The sequence below is a fragment of the Urtica dioica genome, chromosome 1, assembly GCF_054948205.1.
Source record: "Urtica dioica subsp. dioica isolate 48M chromosome 1, U.dioica_male_clone48M_v1_H2, whole genome shotgun sequence".
Taxonomy (NCBI): domain Eukaryota; kingdom Viridiplantae; phylum Streptophyta; class Magnoliopsida; order Rosales; family Urticaceae; genus Urtica; species Urtica dioica.
Genome location: NC_142756.1, coordinates 5451789 through 5470941, shown reverse-complemented (window position 1 = coordinate 5470941; position 19153 = coordinate 5451789). Strand labels below are relative to the sequence as shown.

Genomic DNA, 19153 nt, shown 5'->3' with positions numbered 1-19153 from the left:
TCCACCTCCAAATGGCCTCCAAAATAACGCAGGCTCTCATGATAAAGCGCCTCGGACCCGCTGCCCCGACGCTCCAAATACGGCTCGCTGCTAATACCCCTCGCACAATCTCCAGACCAGACGCCCTGGCACCGAAATTCCAAACCACCCCTGACTCTTCGTAGGTCCACAACTTCCTCGCCGACGCACAGAGAAACAGGGAGTGCGCCATCGACTAATCGCCGTTGCCGCAGACCTGGCACCCCATCGGAATCAACAAGCCTTTATGCGCCAGCTTCGCCGCCGTTGGGAGCACCTCCGCCGCCATCCTCCACAACAAGAATTTATATATTTCCTGAATTCGCAACTTCCAAATCTCTCGCCAAGTCTCTTCCGCAGGGAACGTTAGCTCCCGGCGCGCCGTCGCCACCGCCGATTGAACAGAGAAAGCTCCAGATTGCGTCCTGGACCAGATGAGACGATCTTCGCGGAGTCCTGGCAATGGCCGAATATTAACTATATGTCTCGCCACCTCCTCCGTAAAGAGACTTCGAATCACGTCATCATTCCATTGACCGCCACTGTGATCCAATAATTCACCGACCCTCATTCCCCGGTTTTCCTCGACCACCGCCCTTAGTAGCAAATCCGGGCCACCCAAAAATCAACAAAAACTCTCGCTTTGCTACCGTCTCCAATAACGTGGCAAGAGTTGTGCCTAATGAGCTCTTTGGTAGACAAAATCTCTTTCCACGCCGTAGATTGACCACATTTGAAGCACACATCGATGAAGTTCGAATTGTGGCAATACTTGGCTTTAAGAATATGAACCCACATAAGGTTTGAGTCCGCAGCAATGTTCCATCCTATCTTCGACATGATGGCCATGTTCATGTCCTCAAACTTACGCAACCCAAGACCACCCACGCTTTTGGGTTGGCAAATCTTGTCCCAACTCCGGAGTGCCAAGTATCTTCCTTCGCCATTTCTTCCTTGCCACCAAAACCTCCTCGCCATTTTGTCTAAGGATCGACAAAAAGTATACGGAAGTTTGAAAGTAGACATGGAATACGTGGGAATACTTTGAATGACGGCTCTCACAAGGGTAGTTCTCCCCGCTCTCGAAATCGTCTTGGCCATCCACCCTTCAAGCCTCGAATGAACTTTTTTCTTCAAAAAGTCGAAGGCCTTCGATTTGTTACGACCGATGAGCAATGGATTTCCCAAGTAGGTGATATCCTCCGAGCATTCCTCCATACCGAACCTTATACCTATCACCCTCTTCAAAACCAAGGAGCAATTTTTAGAAAAAAAGAGCCCGGATTTAGACGTGTTTACCTCTTGCCCGGACCACCTTTGATACTTCTCGAGAACACCCCACACCGCTTCAACCTCTCCCACCTTGGCCCTACTAAAGAGGATCGTATCATCGACGAACATGAGATGCGAGATGCTCGGGGTACGGTTGCCGATTTTGATCCCATGAAAATGTGCCAACGCTTCCTCCTTGGCGAGAAGACGGCTAAGCACCTCGGAGACCATGATGAACAAATAAGGAGATAGAGGATCACCTTGACGGAGCCCTCGTTTGAGTCGTAGAGGCTTGAGTGGGCATCCTTTGAGGATGATCGCACTTGAGGCCTTACACACACATTGTTCTATGATCTTGGAGACTTTTGCCGAGAAGCCGAAGCAACTAAGCACTTAAAGGAGGAACCTTCAATCGATACGATCGTATGCCTTGCTCATGTCGATTTTAATCCCCACAAGGCCACCTTTTCCTTTCATCGACTTCATCTTATGCATGACTTCCCCGTGCGAGAATCGTGTTCTCCGCAATCCATCGACCCGAGACAAAGACCGATTGGAAATGGGAGATCATATTCTCAAGGAGACCACGAATGCGGGAAGTGATGATCCGGGTTATGACCTTGAAGCTAAAGTTGCAAAGACAAATCGGTCGGAACTTGTTTACGGAATCCGCGCCCCCGATTTTAGGAATGAGCACAATATGCGTGAAACTCATCTTTTCCTCAAGAATACCCGTCTCAAAAAAACGTTGCACACACTCCATAAGAGACTTGCCTACTAACTCCCAATACCGTTTGTAGAATATACCTTGAAGCCCTTCCGGACCGGGGGCTTTGAGATCGGGCATGTCCCACACCGTTCTTTTGATTTTGGCCTCGGTGGGAATAGCCTCAATTCGTCTATTGTCGTCATCCCCGATGCACTTCTCAATAACTCATTCGAGCCCGCTCGGGAAATTCGTCTCATTGGCTTTGAAAAGCTCACCGAAACTATCCATCAAGTGCTTCCCAATCTCCTCTCTAGACCGGCAAAAAGAACCGTCATCGCGCTTGAAGCTCCCAATAAAATTCCTCTTTCTTCGAATAATGGTCGCCGTATGAAAGAAGCGCGTATTAGCATCCCCATCTTTGAGCCATATCTCTCTCGAACCTTGTCTCCACACTTTTCTCAACATCTCTATTCAACTCAACAATCTCTTTTTGTAACCGGGCTTCCCTAGCCGAGTTGACCATAGGTCTCGTGTTTTGAACTCGACGGAGTTCCTTTTCCTTGTCTATAATACTTTTTTGAATAACCCTCCAATATTTGGCTTGCCATTGGTGAAGAAGTTTTCCCACCCTCCTCGTTTTTTACATAAGAGGCCCCCCTCCCGACCCGGTCCCGGTGGGAAACCAAACCGAGCTAACGATATCGCGACATTCCGGAACATGGACCCAAGCTTCGAAAAAACGGAAAAGCATTTTTCCCCGAACCTCATGGAGGAAGCAATCAAGAAGAATCGGAGCATGATCCGATCCCACCATCGGAAGCACCTTGACTCCCGCCTTGCCGAACTTGCACATCCATTCCGGGCTCCCAATGGCCCTATCAAGTCTCTCGCGAATACGCACTGAAGGGTCACGCCCATCCGACCAAGTGAAGTGCCCATCGATCGCCCCTAGATCCACTCCTCCCGACTTATCCAAGAAGTTCCTAAGGAGGCCACTAGCCCTCCACGAAAATGCCCTCCCTCCGGACTTGTCCCCTGCCGAAGAGATTTGATTAAGGTCGCCCACGAGAACCCAAGGCCTTCTTTCCCGAGTCATAGTCTCGCACATGGAATCCCAAAAGGCTTGATGTTCATTCGCATGCGGAGGCCTATAGACTCCATAGAGGATCCAATCCCCATCCCGATCATCCCCTCGAACAACCATCTCACAAACGTTCTTTGTGACCCTAGTCGCGTTCATGGTAATTCATTTTCTCAACCATAAACATAAACCTCCCGATAAACCATTAGCCGGAAAAGCAACCCCTCCCCAAAAACCAAGCCTTTTCTGAAACAACTTCATCCTTTCTATACTCATCTTCGTTTCCATAAGAAAAACAACATCCGGATTCTGCCCCCTCACGAGACTCCTAAGAGTCTCCCCCGTCGTGCCTCCATTGAGGCCACGACAATTCCACGAGAGAACTAACATTGGGGGGGGGGGGGGGGGGGGGGGGCATGGGATGACCCGCCTCCTCGGTCTCGAAGCTTGTAGCATAAGTCTCAACTTTAGAACCTCCTTCTTCCTCTTTGGAGTCACCGTCTATAGAACTCCCCGTAGTTTGTTTGACTTGAGAAACTTTGTACTTCCCAATCCCCATTCTTTTCTGTCGCTTGAACGTCAAATCCTTTTTTTGTTTGTTTCCGGGCAACTCGTCTCATTTTCCTTCCGCAAAGACTCCTTGAGAAATATTCGCGAGATTACTTACCTCACAAAAATTTTCTTCTAAATTTTCTCTCAACCTCAGGTCCTTGGCTTGCTGTTTTTTATTACTTCCCCTGCTTAAGGAAACTTCCTCTTCAGCTCTGCCTAAAACATCCACGGCTATTTTCCTTTTGGAGTGATGGCCATAACGCTGTAATTAAATCCGGGTGGGCCCACCAGGTCTTCAGAGGTATTGCTCACCTCTTCCTCTTCCTCTTTAGAGGAACCTCCCTCTTCCTCTTTGGAGTCACCGTCTATAGAATTCCCCGTAGTTTGTTTGACTTGAGAAACTTTGTACTTCCCAATCCCCATTCTTTTCTGTCGCTTGAACGTCAAATCCTTTTTTTGTTTGTTTCCGGGCAACTCGTCTCATTTTCCTTCCGCAAAGACTCCTTGAGAAATATTCGCGAGATTACTTACCTCACAAAAATTTTCTTCTAAATTTTCTCTCAACCTCAGGTCCTTGGCTTGCTGTTTTTTATTACTTCCCCTGCTTAAGGAAACTTCCTCTTCAGCTCTGCCTAAAACATCCACGGCTATTTTCCTTTTGGAGTGATGGCCATAACGCTGTAATTAAATCCGGGTGGGCCCACCAGGTCTTCAGAGGTATTGCTCACCTCTTCCTCTTCCTCTTTAGAGGAACCTCCCTCTTCCTCTTTGGAGTCACCGTCTATAGAATTCCCCGTAGTTTGTTTGACTTGAGAAACTTTGTACTTCCCAATCCCAATTCTTTTCCGTCGCTTGAACGTCAAATCCTTTTTTTGTTTGTTTCCGGGCAACTCGTCTCATTTTCCTTCCGCAAAGACTCCTTGGAAAATATTCGCGAGATTACTTACCTCACAAAAATTTTCTTCAAATTTTCTCTCAACCTCAGGTCCTTGGCTTGCTGTTTTTTATTACTTCCCCTGCTTAAGGAAACTTCCTCTTCAGCTCTGCCTAAAACATCCACGGCTATTTTCCTCTTGGGAGTGATGACCATAGCGCTGGAATTAAATCCGGGTGGGCCCACCAGGTCTTCAGAGGTATTGCTCACCTGGCCCAATGTCTTCCCTTTGAGAGGGGACTTTAACCCAACAGACTGGGCCTGGCCCTTAGGCCCAATATTATATCATGCCCTACTTTGAGCACTGGAAGATTTCTCAAAAGGAATTAGCCGCGTCTCTGCCTCATCGAAAAGATTTTTCTTCAACAGCCCCAAATCCGCGTCAGCTTTCTCTGCCTTGCTCAGAAACTCTGTAGCCTCATCTCGAGCCTTCCCTTTTCCCAAAAAAGAGCTACCTTCCTCCCTCATTTTTTTCTGAAAAAATAGGGGCCATCACCAAACCGTCCGTAGCCTCTCTTGTCGTCCTCTGAGACACGTCACCTCCAACGGTCAAAACCTTGTCAGCACTGTTCCTCCGGCCAGGAGTCAGACTCGACCCCAGTTGAATCACCGTGTTTTCACTAGGAGACTCTGAAGCATCTCTGGAGAGCCAAAAGTCAATCAGGCCCGTCGTCAATTTTTTCGTGGCCCTGCCGCCGGCGTGTTGGTCTTCATTCCACGCCGCTGCTCTCGGAAACTTCCCCTTCCCAACCAGCCGTTCTAGCCCTGAAAAAGTCGTTCCAACACCTGATTCCTCGCGAATCCAGGCACCGTAAGATCTGACCTCCGGTGAGTGTGACTCCACGATCTTCGCCCATAATCTTCGTTCACAATCGTCCTCCTCATGCCCACACACACCACATTTGTAACATAACCAACCTGAATTTTCGTATTTAGCCTGAATCCAAAGTGGTGGATAGGGTTTCCGATCCCAGAAGAAACCTGCCAGGATCCTCTTTCTCGTGTCAACATCCACCCTGATCTTCATGTTGAACCTCTGTCGAACTGAACAACTAATGAAACGGCCAAAGAGTCCTGCCAGTTCCCGAGCACTTGCGAAGTTCTGGTACCTCGGAGGAAGGCCCACGAATCTCAGCCAAAAAGTAGATAAACTGACTTACAATTATTAAGGACCAAAATGTTTGCCAAAAAAAAAAAAAACTAAGGACAATCCGATCACGGAAAAACAAAAAATCATGACTAATTGCAACCGTTGCCGAGCTTAGATGATTGTGAGAGTCTCGTGTTGTCTCGTTACATATATTTATATTTTTAATCTATAATCGGGTCCTCTAGTAAAAGAAACTAATAATTATTTCTTTTGTTGTTTTGTATTATTAATTGGATCTATTAGTAAAATAGTCAATTTAAACGTTTGACATTGCTAAATAACCAATGTTTGGTAAATTTTAAGTAAATAATCACTTTCATATACCAAACGTTGTCTATTTACATAAAATTTTACTTAAAATTTAACAAACGTTTAAATTGGCTATTTAACAATGTCAAACGTTTAAATTGGCTATTTTTTTTAATTTTCTGTTATTAATTATACCATGCATCACCGCGTCTTCTTCGTTAGACAAAGTTGTATGCGACTTGGGTACAAACGTCAACTTGATGCGTACTCTTTTATGAGAATCTCGACATCGGTAAGGTGAAGCCAACAAAATTAGTACTACAAATGGTGGATCAGTCTTTTATGCATTCACGTGACGTACTCAAAGTTTGTAGGTTTATTTTCATGCGGACTTAGGATCGAGACGTCCCTGTTCTATTGTGACGACCTTTGACCACATGTAGCGCGTTAATCAACGTTCGAAAAGACGATTTGAAGTTCCACATCCACTAAACTTGTGAATTTCATTGTGGCATATGTTTCATATTTTTTTGATATCTAGCAATTACACTTATGTGACTATTGCATCACAATATTTTGTACCGATATTATTCTTATTAATTGCTTATTTGAATTGACTTTTTTTTTTATTAAAATAAAATCTTAATTGACATCCATTCACGCTGCTTGAGATTCTATATTTGAGGAAGCATGTATTTGACTTTATTCTCTCTCTCTCAAATACAACGTCATAAACCACGCCGTCCTTTTTCCTCGCGCCGTAAGATTCCATGTCAACGACGCTAGGCTCACCGCCTTCAACCTCTCCGACTCCGCCGCCGCAAACACCTCAACTACAACCTCGCGCTCAACATCTTTGTCCAAAACCTTAACCACAAGATCCGCGTCTACTACAACAAAATCGATGCCCGAGCCTTCTTCGACGGTTAGTGATTCAACAACGTTGACCTTAGGAACTTCTACCAAGGCCACATTCATTGCAGAGTTTAAAGGGTCTCAGCCATTGATTGGATTTGACGCCGAAGGACGGTCGGATTTTGCCGAGCAGAAGAACAGACACCCATCATCGCCACCATGTTCAGCGACGGCGTCCCGTTGGAGATCGCTTGAGCGTACGCTGATAATACTAACAAGTATAAACTAATATTATTACCTATTATTTATAACCAACAAATATTAACTAATATTTAACTATTAACCTTCAATTTTGAACGCTTAAACGAATCTACAATTAAAATTTTGAAAAAACTTATAAAAAATGATGTTGTATCATTTTACTTGGTTTCTCTATTTTCGGGAATTTTTAAGTCAAAATAATGGCTTATTTTGAGCATTAACTTATTCAATGGTCGGCAATAAATTGTAGTCATTTAAAAAAAAAGTTATTTATTTTTATTTAAAACTGGTCAAAGGGTATTTTTGTCTCTTTTGGTTAGTTAATAATTTTATTGGTTGTTTCGGAATATTAACCAAACGTTGACTAAAATAAAATTTCATCGTTTCAAAGTTGGCCAAACGTTGGCTAATAATTTCTGGTGCGGAATGGTATTAGGTGCGACATGTCGCACCTAAATGATACCCTTCCAGGTATAACTAAATATTTCGCTAAAGTTAAGTGGTATTCGGTGCGACACTATCGCACCGGTAAATATATCGTCGCACCTAATACATTTGAGTGCGACTATTGTCGCACCTAAAGGTTTCAAAATTTAAAACGGTCTGGAAAATCCCCCCAAAATTTTTTGACTGTGTGATTTCATATTCGGTGCGACGCCAGGTGCGACATGTCGCACCGAATATGTTTATTAGGTGCGACGGCGTCGCACCCAATAATCTTAGGGTATTATAAATACCCGAGTCTTCTTCCTCGCCTGATTTCGTCACCCCTCTCTCTCTCTCTTTAACTCTCTGCAACTCTGTAACTCTCTCTGCAACTATCTCCGGCGACATCGACCTCGGCCCAGCCCCGCACGCAGCCGTCCTCCACCATGAACCACGCTGTCCTCCTCTGGTACGCCTCTCTCTCTCTCTCTCTCTCTCTCTCTCTCTCTCTCTCTCTATCTCTGTCTCACCCTCTCTCTCAATCTCACTCTCTCTCTCTCTCCGACCAGCCACCGCCCAGCCATCCCATCGGCCCGTCTCCGGTGAGCTCGACCTCGGCCCAACCCCGCACGCAGCCGCCCTCCGCCATGAACCACGCCGTCCTCATCAGGTACGCCTCTCTCTCTCTCTCTCTCTCTCTCTCTCTCTCTCTCCATCTCTCTCTCTCTCTCAATCTCACTCTCTCTCTCTCTCTCTCTCTCTCTCTCTCTCTCTCTCTCTCTCTCTCTCTCTCTCCGACCAGCCGCCGCCCAGCCGCCGCCCAGCCCTCCCCTCGGCCCGTCTCCGGCGAGCTCGACCTCGGCCCAGCCCCGCACGCGGCCGCCCTCCGCCGTGAACCATGTCATCCTCCTCCGGTACGTCTCTCTCTCTCTCTCTCAGTCTCACCCTCTCTCTCAATCTCACTCTCTCTCTCCAACCAGCCGCCGCCCAGCCCTCCCATCGGCCCTCGACCAACGCATCCTCCTCGTCGACTGCTACTGGACGAGACAACCGCGTGCACCCTCCTCGCCGATGGCCACCCCTCCTCGCCACCTTCGCCACCCCTCCTCGTCACCGAAGTCACCGAAGCTTTCCGAAATCTCAGCGTTTGAGTTAAGTTTTTTATTTTATTTTATGTATTTGTTGAATTAGTAAGTAGATATAATTAGTAAGTAAATATAATTAGTTTTAATTATAATTAATAATTAGTAATAAGTTTATTGTAATCTAGTTTAATAATTATTAATTGGAAATGAAGTATTTTAACTTCACTTAATTTAAAATATGTTTAGAATATGATTAATTAGTTTAAGTTCATTGTAATTTTACATGTTAAAATTAGCTAAGTAACATGTTTAGGTAGTTTGATTAATTTAATTGTGATTTAAATCAAGTAACATGTTTAGGTAGTTTAAGATGTTATTTTGAGTTATTATAATTATAAATGAGTTAAATTAAGTTAATTGTAATATGTATTGCACCGAGCCACGGAGGCTCGGTTTAGGATTTACAATTGTGATTAATATGATAGTTCTGTATTGTTTGTATATTTTTTTAAACATGTTTGTATGTTTTTGATTTATCAGTATTATAGGGGAAACTCTGCCGAAATTTCGGTAGAGTTTCGATTTAATTAGTTTTATAATCTTTCTTTCATTCTATTAAATTCGTTCCCCGTCCCTTAACAATAACCCTCTTTGACCCTCTCATTCAGCGGAATGTCAAATCCAAGTAGAGATTGAATTACCGAGAACAATCGGTTGAGTTTGCAGTATAAAATAAGGGTTAACGAGTTTATCCGCCTTGCAAGCAGACTCCCGAACGAAAATGGTCAATATCGTTGTCCTTGTGAGTCTTGCATCAACGTGAGATGGCACGACATCGGGGTCGTAAAGAATCACCTTTTGAACAAGGAGTTTACCCCGGGATACACCGAATGGTATCATCACGGCGAACGTCATGTGCTTACCTAAGTAGAAGATGTCAGGGAAACTAACCTGAGAGGAGTCGGTGGATTGCACGATGCTCTCCATGATATAATGGATCAGGAAGACTCGACGATTTTGCAGATCCGACTCCGAGTGAAGTGCGTGCAGATGAGCAAGTGGAAGACTTATTCGCCGAGTTGGAAGCGAAATTGTACCTTGGATGCAAAGAGTTTTCGTCTTTGTCTTTCCTGGTTTCGTTGATGCACATCAAAGTCACGAACCATTAGACGAACAAGTCGTTTACAGAATTGTTACAGCTCTTGAGGAAGTCTCATCCAATAGGTAACCGAATTCCGGAAAAACACTACGAGGCCAAGGCGAAGCTGAAGCGTTTCCGCATGGGATACGATATGATCGACGCGTGCATCAACGATTGTGTGTTATTTCGAAAAGATCTCGAGAAAGCTGAAGTGTGCCCAATTTGCAATGAGAGCAGATAGAAGTCAACCGAGAAGAATATATCACAAAAGATATTGCGATACTTTCCATTGAAAGATCGATTGAAGCGATTGTATGCTTCTCGACACACGTCGCTTGAGATGCAATGACACGAATGAGATCGCGTCAAGGAAGAAGGCGTTTTGCGACATCCTGCGGATGGTTCGACGTGGAAGAATCTAGACGAGAGATATCAAGATTTTGCTGCAGAGCCTCGCAACGTATGACTGGGACTAGCTTCTGATGGGTTCAACCTGTTGGTGATTAATGCACCTTAAGTAACCAATTAAAATGTGAAAAAGAATAATTACGCTAACAAGAGCTAATTATTAACATGGTTATTAAACAAGATCTAGATTACTTAATTAATTAATCATAAGAAACTTCATCAAGCAACCATATCATATAAAAGACGAGTTTAAGAAAGCTTACAGTTTTTGGCTCACGAACAGAAAGCTTTCACAATCCGTCTTCGTCTTGAACGTACAAGCCTCCACACGATCAGATCTGGAACTCTTCCTTCAAGGACTCGATGTGATGACATCAAAGTCTTTCGAAACGTTATCTCCGAGGAAGATAAGAAAAAAGAGTGAGCTTCGTTATATCTCACTAGATCTGGAAACGGGGTGTTTCCGATCTTTCTCTCTTATTTATAAGAATGAAATTGAAGCAATTCCCAGGGGAGGAAGGAGAAGCAAGCACACGGCCACAAATGAGAGTATGTGGGCGTTTTTAGCTGTATGGCTAGGTTCAATTTTGTTTCACATCAGTCCTCTATTTATAGCAGTTTAAAAGGTATCTTTATAGAATATACAAGAATATTCTAAAAGATATTATTTCTTTTTATTGTGTTCACACTAGTGGATTAAATCTCAGCCATTGGATCTCAACAAGTGAATCCTATTTTTCCTATCATCCATCAGATCAATATCTAGGATTTTATTTTATACAACAGTATAAAATATTTTCTGTTGAGAAAATCTAGGAAATTATATTCTCCTAGATATTCTCCTAAATATCCTCCTAATATTTAGCCTAAATATTAGGAGAGAATATAGAAAAATATATCTCCTATTTATTCTCCTATATTTTAGGAACAGAAAAACAGAAAAAATACTGGTTACCACACCAGTGCAAAAAAACGTCCAACACCGTAGGGGGCAGACGATTTTTTTTTTTGCTTTTTCAAGGCCCAATAGATTGAAGCCCATTAAACACTTATTTACTTGTCCAACAATAAATAATAAGTTTATTTACTTGAGCTCGCAATAAATAAACAGTTTTACTATAAATATTTATTTAATTCCCAAAATACCCTTTTTGGAATTTAATGTTGTCAATCACTATTACAGCAAGTGAGATTATAATAATAATACATACTATTATATTAACGTTCTTGTCCGCCTTCATCGAAGCCGAATCGGGGACGATGGACCTAGCAGTAGAAGCTTAACAATTCCGATAAAAAAGACGAAAAAAAGTCCTTTCTCTTTTTCGATCGATTCGTCTAATCTTAGTCAATACTCCACCGTGTAAGCTAAGACTGAACTCTCTTTTAATACTAGAATTATATTTACTCATCGTAATGAGTGTCCACTGATTTAGTTAGTACGTAATCATGACCCTCCAGGTTCTGCCCTTATCGAGATAGGTCAATTTGTTCCATTATACCTTTCTCGTTACATATAAGCCGTAAGCATCGTTGCTTCCCCAGCGAAAGATTCAACCGAACGAAAGCCAACTTTGGAAGTGTGCACAATCAATCGGTTCTTGAATCAACCTTTAGGTGAGAGAACATTAACCTTCTTTCAGGAAGACTGAATTCTGTATCTGTAAACCACTTTCTTCTACAATCATGTCCCGAGTTCCCAAAACATCTATTTATTCAACCTTTATAGGCCTTTAACGTGATGAATCAAAGTACCCGGTAGCACGACCTAGAAGTTCATGATCACTTCAGGATTAAGATCAAGCGTCACTGTGACCATCATTTGTGACCCTAGCTAGTGTGTCGTAACGGTCTTTAAACGACACATCTACATGCAAGGTCTATCCGGGTCGTACACTTACCACAAGTGCAGAATGCTCCCACTAAGTGATCAACCTTCAATTGTGTTCCACATATATGACTTTAGATAAGGCTTTACAGACACATATCAGTCATCGACCAAGTTTTAGTTCACCGCCCGATCTCGGATACCCAGCATGCGATTCAGTTTGATACGGAGACTATGGATGATAGTTGTTATTGATTCTGAATGTTATCAGACCTCAACCCACTAATCATATGATGCTAATAAAGTAACTTCTTATCTTATTTAGTAATCATCATCTTCTAGTGGGCAATATTCCTAACAATCTCTCACTTTGACCAGAGAAAATAAGTTACCATGAGCCAATTTATTCGTAGCCATCGCAAAGGTAGTTTCAGAAGTTTTGACCCAGGATTGAGATTCTCATGGATTCCCAATTTTATCATACTCCATAAGTTATATCGATTCAACTTATATCCACGGTTAATGCTAACATGCAAGTATTTTGACTTACCTCTTATGGTTAAGTCATTTTGTTCTTAGTAAATCAATTTACTTTAGAACATTCTAACACTTTGCATGTTTCAGACTATACACCAAACTTCATATATACGAAGTTACCCTATTCGTTGGTGTACATCTATTGGTGCCTTCAACAATTTGCACCGTTGCATGCTCAAATCTCATCACCACTAACCATAGTGTGATTAAATATGTTTCAATAAGAACTTTATTGATTTCTTCCATTACTTAGTTATTTATTGTGTATCCTTGTTGGTCAAGTCATATTCAATATACATGACTTTAAGGATTTACAATTAAATAATTAAGTAATTATTTTCAGAATATTACAGTGTTTTAAAACACTCGTTAGTATTCTCGGAAATTTGACGTTGTCAAAAGGGCTAATTTATAGTCCACTTATTGACAATGTCATTAGCCTCAAATTTGAGCTCATACCTTATCACAATAAGTATGTTTGAGACATTTATGGAACGAGCTTATCGTTTCTAAACCTCAAGTTTCAGAAATTAGTTTAGCTCAGTCAATCGTGTCATCATTAAGTCTATTACACAACAGTAATAACTTTCTCAATGACACGTGTATAATAATAACACATATCGATCATTCCAAGAATATCGATTATAACAAAAATCCAAGAGTCATCATGATTATTTGTTCGTTTTTAAAGGTCTACCTTTTAATAAAAGGTAAAGTAGTATCTAACTACTTAGATCCAAAGTCAACAGAACATGTTCCTCAAAGGACAGTTCATCTTATTTTAAATAAGATCACAAATGAACTGGTTCGTGGTATCAGAGAGAAGAGCAACATCGTTGCCAATGTCTCTTCTCAAGGGCTCAATCCCTTATAAGTACCAATCCGCTTGTTCGAACACATTCATTGTTCAATTTATAGATCTCTCAAATCCTTCAAGCTAATAGCTTGACAGGTTGATCTACTAAAAGAGGGTTTATTAACTTAAACAAGTTAGATTGATACTTTCATTTAATGAAAGATTTTGTTGATGATTAAAGACGAGGATCCATTAATGGATGCTATCTACTTAATGGCAAGTAATGCATACTTCCCTTTATTGTACGATTTAATTGCTTATTAGATTCATTTAAGAATCTCATCATAAATGATACATAAAATCCTGTGAAGGATTAAGCTATTTTAAATTCGTTCAATAGCGGCAAAATTCTAATTAAAGATGCTCCCACTTATTAATTGATTATTTATGGCAAGTCAATAATTAATTACACTTCCATTCATATTATTGTCATGATAGCAATATTAATCCATATTAAAGGATTTCATCATAAATGATGATAGCAGTCCTGTGAAGGACATTGCTTTCATTATATTGTTCAATAATGGCTAGATTCTTATAAAGATGCTCATATTAAATTCAATGAACAATCGTGACTAGAATCCTTTAAAGGATGCTCTCACTCAATAATATGATTCTAGTGACTATGATCCAATAAAGGATGCTCCCAGTTAATCAATTCTAGTGACTAGATTTCATTCAATGAAGCTCCCACTTAGTTATTGAACTAGAGTGTCTAGGTTCTTATAAAGATTCTCCCACTCAATCAATGTATCATCAACACTAACTTTAAAGTTGTGTGTTATCTTATTATCTCTTAATCACACAAATCATTTGTCGATATGATATAATTATTTAGACACTACCAGAGTTCTAAATAGCTCTTATTATTTCATAAAACACATTTATAATAGCAATTTTAATAAAGCAATTAAAGCTAATTAAAATTCTAACAGAGATTATTAACTCGGATAATATAATATTGTGCACCTATATAGTTAATGAACGGAAACACGGTCCTTCATATTCTATATTTAATTAAGGCTTAAGCATTTATGCATATTCAAATATCATAAAGGCAATTTAAGGCAATTCATAAATGAGTAGAGAAATATTTAATGACACATTCATATGTTCATAAATAATGTAATAAAACATAAAGAAAGAAAAGATTCATCCTATCTGGAATAGTCATAAAAGACTACAGTCCAAAAAACCTCAGATTATTTGTGACACAACTCTTATGTTAAAAAATAAATCCAAAAATGAAACTAATAAAACTAGCGGAAAATTTTAGATCTTGAGCTGGAGCATGAGCTTCTCAATAATTTGGACTTGAATCCGACATTGCTCAGCAAGCTCACCAACACCATCGTGTTCCTCTAGATCTATTCTGCAACAAGAATAGAAGTATGCTCATGAATAATTATCCTCAAAAACAATTTTAGCATATCATGAATTTTTCGGTACATTACCAGCATTCTTCTTGTTCTTTTCATGCTCGGCTATGTACAAAAGACAGTTCCTCTTTCAATGGCCTTCAGTGTTACAGTGGTGGCATTTGCCCACCATTTCACGCTTCTTCTCTTTTCTTTTTCCAATTCTCTTGAAGTTTCTCCTTTCCTTATTAGCGGGAGCTTTCCCCTTTCGAAGTACTAGGACGTGCCTTTGATGACCCAGCTCCAGAAGACATGTTCTTCTTGGATTTCGGCAAAGAACTTTTGTCAGCATACAAAGCTGATTCTTTGTTCTTTCCTTGACGAGTGATAGACTCGAAAGTCTGTAACTCATTCAATAGCTGAGGCAGTTCATACGTCAACTTATTCATGATATAATTCGATGTGAACTGTATGAAATCACTCGAAAGGGAATTCAGGATAATTTCCACCTGAGTGACATCATCCATCAAAGCCCTATGGAGCTCAACTTCTGTGAAGTAATTAGTCATTTTCATGACATGATCCCTCACAGGAATTCCCGCAATCATCCTAGTGGTAGTGCACTTACGGGTGAGTTCAATAGGGGCTTGCTCGCTCTGCATCCCAAACATTTCCTGCAACGAGTCAAGGATCTCCAGAGCAGTCTCATTACCTTCCAACTTTATTCGCAACGCATCTGATATGCTCGCGAGCATGTAGGCTATGGCTTTGTTGTTAGCCACAATCCACCTGTCAAAATCATCATTCTGCGAGCGGGATGAATTTGATGTCGAAAAAAGAGGTCTCTCTTCAGTGAGGATAAATCGAATGCTTTCACTCACCAGCACAATATTCAGGTTAGACTTCCATTTCGGGAAGTTCTCACCAGTCAGGACGTCTTTCGACAACAGGGCCATAATAGGGTTCGACATGATTACTAAAATATAAAAACACATATATATATTAGCAAGAAGAAAAGAAACAAGCTATCAATAAGATTTAGGAAAATAAAAATATAATGCAACCAAGCACGGGATAAAATACTAAAGAAAAGAACCCAGTTTTTATATTCCACGGTAATCCACCAATAGCCACAGTCCGTCCCACTATGGTGGCGTAACGCATTGCACCTAGTGAAAATCGAGAATCATCTCAGATTAATGAACAATCGTGGTTCATGATATATCATAACTATGTTCACTAACTACCAATTAATTAGGAATCTTTGACCACATGAGAAACCACCGGTTGGATTCACGCATGAGTCAACCCAACATTTCAGCAGAAAGAGTATCACCCGAATGCACTGACTTAGCCTATACACGCCGAACTCAACTCCCCCACCTATCGCTAGAGACACAACCTTGTTATTGGAATCAGAAAAGCCTGTCCTTAGTGCTCAGATCACCATGCCTAAAAGACCGCCGATCAAGCATGGATATTTAATCCTCATGGTGTTGTGGCAATGTTGGAGGTCTACGACTTAATATACTTTCAGTATTATTATTTTTTATCTCCTAGCATTAACTTTAATCTAGGTGATGCACTCGAATTATCTAATCATATTAAAAACTCGAGGGTTTCTAAGCTACCCTTAAAAACAATTAAGTTTCGATATAGCTTAGTGATTATGAGTATCGTGACATCTAGTCTTTATTATCCTAATAGCATTCCTTCACAGAAAAAGCTTCCAGCGAGGAGGGAAGACATAGTCTTTTATTAAACCACAAGCTTAGCCTCTTATCGGCTTGGTGACAAAGCTTCTCCGATCCGTTCAACTCATTTATTAAAAACTATCCTAATCATATTAGATAAGTTACATATGATAAATGAAAGCCCATGATAACCCACAAAACAACTTTTCAAGATATATAATACATGGCAAAGCAATTAATTAAACAAGCATGACAAAGCATATATGGTATTGATTCGGATTGATCGTATCCTAATTGATTCTTATAAATCTAACTTGATGAACTCAATCACATTAGTTCATGGATTCTTGTTGAGCACATTCTATGTCTCAAGTGAAAAATAAATCAATGTCAAAGATTATTTATTTTTCCATAGTTGTCAAAAAATAATTTAATGATTAAGGCCCAATACAATTGGCCTTTGAAAAAACAGATCAATGTCATTGGTCATTTATTTTTCATGTTTTAAATAAAATTTATTAGGGCCCATCCCATATAATTAATTTAAATAAAACATCAAAAAATTATTATTTTTTATAGAAATCGGTTTGGGCCTTTTGTGCCCAACCGGACTAACGGGCTTTGACCTGGTCGAATCCTTGAGCCCACTTGCCAAGTTAGGGCTCAACAAATTAGCTCGGATCAAGAGCCAAGGCGGAAAATAATCCGAGACTCCTATCTAAGGGGTAGGCGGAATTTTGTTACAAGGATGTCACAAAATTCGTCATCTTCGTCAAAGGTGGATCTCTGGAACTCCGATGGGGCTGTGCTTCGGAACGTTATCTCATCTGGCAGTGGATAGTCTGCCCTCCGAATTTCACGACGATCGGATTAGAGAAAGTATTTTAAATAAAATAACAAAAATCCTATACCCTTTGAATTTCGAGTTTAACAACAATTCTAGAAAAGCGAGAATAAAAAATCTACGATCAACCACGAATCACAATTCACATATCATATCATACTGAATTGAATGAATAACATATCATAATATAAATTCATAAAAACCATATTAAAATTAATAACTAGAACGAATCGATTAATTAAGTAATCATCTAGCTCTGATACCACCTGTTGGTGATTAATGCACCTTAAATAACCAATTGAAATGCGGAAAAGAATAATTACGTTACCAAGAGCTAATTATTAACATGGTTATTAAACAAGATCTAGATTACTTAATTAATTAATCAAAAGAAACTTCATCAAGCAACCATACCAGATAAAAGACGAGTTTAAGAAAACTTACAATTTTTGGCTCACGAACAGAAAGCTTTCACAATCCGTCTTCGTCTTGAACGTACATGCCTCCACACGATCAGATCTGGAACTCCTCCTTCAAGGACTCGATGTGATGACACCAAAGTCTTTCGAAACGTAATCTACGAGGAAGATAAAACAAAAGAGTGGGCTTCGTTATATCTCACTAGATCTGGAACGGGGTGTTTCCGATCTTTCTCTCTTATTTCTAAGAATGGAATTGAAGCAATTCCGAGGGGAGGAAGAGAAGCAAGAACACGGCCACAAAGGAGAGTGTGTGGGCGTTTTTAGTTTTATGGCTAGGTTCAATTTTGTTTCACATTAGTCCTCTATTTATAGCAGTTTAAAAAGTATTTTTATAGAATATTCAGGAATATTCTAAAATATATTATTTCCTTTTATTGTGTTCACAGTAGTATATTAAATCTAAGCCATTGGATCTCAACAAGTGAATCCTATTTTTCCTCTCATCCATCAGATCAATATCTAGGATTTTATTTTATACAACAGTATAAAATATTTTCTGTTGAGAAAATCTAGGATATTATATTCTCCTAGATATTCTCCTAAATATCCTCCTAATATTTAGCCTAAATATTATGAGAGTATGTAGAAAAATATATTTCCTATTTATTCTCCTATATTTTAGGAACAGAAAAACAGAAAAAATACTGGTTACCACACCAGTGCAAAAAAACGTCCAACACCGTAGGGGGCAAGCGATTTTTTTTTTTTTGCTTTTTTAAGGCCCAATAGATTTAAGCTCATTAAACACTTATTTACTTGTCCAACAATAAATAATAAGTTTATTTACTTGAGCTAACAATAAATAAACAGCTTTACTATAAATATTTATTTAATTCCCAAAATACCTTTTTTGAAATTTAATGCTGTCAATCACTATTACAGCAAGTGAGATTATAATAATAATACATACTATTATATTAACGTTCTTGTCTGCCTTCATCGAAGCCGAATTGGGGACGATGGACCTAGCAGTAGAAGCTTAACAAATCCGATCAAAAAGACGAAAAAAGTCCTTTCTCTTTTTCGATCGATTCGTCTAATCTTAGTCAATACTCCACCGTGTAAGCTAAGACTGAACTCTCTTTTAATACTAGAATTATATTTACTCATCGTAATGAGTGTCCACTGATTTAGTCAGTACGTGATCATGACCATCCAGGTTCTGCCCGTATCGAGATAGGTCAATTTGTTCCGTTATACCTTTCTCGTTACATATAAGCCCTAAGCATCGTTGCTTCCCCAGCGAAAGATTCAACCGAACGTAAGCCAACTTCGGAAGTGTGCACAATCAATCGGTTATGGAATCAACCCTTAGGTGAAAGAACATTAACCTTCTTTCAGGAAGGCTGGATTTCGTATCTGTAAACCACTTTCTTCTACAATCATGTCCCGAGTTCCCAAAACATCTATTTA

General features: G+C 40.2%; 2 protein-coding genes across 2 annotated transcripts; both read right to left on the bottom strand.

Moving 5' to 3' along the window:
* Positions 1 to 214: 214 nt before the first annotated feature.
* Positions 215 to 589, bottom strand: LOC149406706 (uncharacterized). The gene has a single exon (XM_089617484.1). The coding sequence runs from the start codon at positions 587 to 589 to the stop codon at positions 215 to 217; it is 375 nt and encodes a 124-aa protein (XP_089473610.1).
* A 2050-nt stretch (positions 590 to 2639) lies between these two features.
* LOC149406705 (uncharacterized) lies at positions 2640 to 3239 on the bottom strand. Its single transcript, XM_089617465.1, has one exon. It carries the CDS (start codon positions 3237 to 3239, stop codon positions 2640 to 2642), a length of 600 nt encoding a protein of 199 aa, XP_089473591.1.
* Positions 3240 to 19153: the final 15914 nt, after the last annotated feature.

What these genes read in the sequence shown, in the direction of transcription:
- LOC149406705 (XM_089617465.1), bottom strand. Translation starts at nt 3,239, where the DNA reads ATGAACGCGACTAGGGTCACAAAGAACGTTTGTGAGATGGTTGTTCGA.
- LOC149406706 (XM_089617484.1), bottom strand. Translation starts at nt 589, where the DNA reads ATGAGGGTCGGTGAATTATTGGATCACAGTGGCGGTCAATGGAATGAT.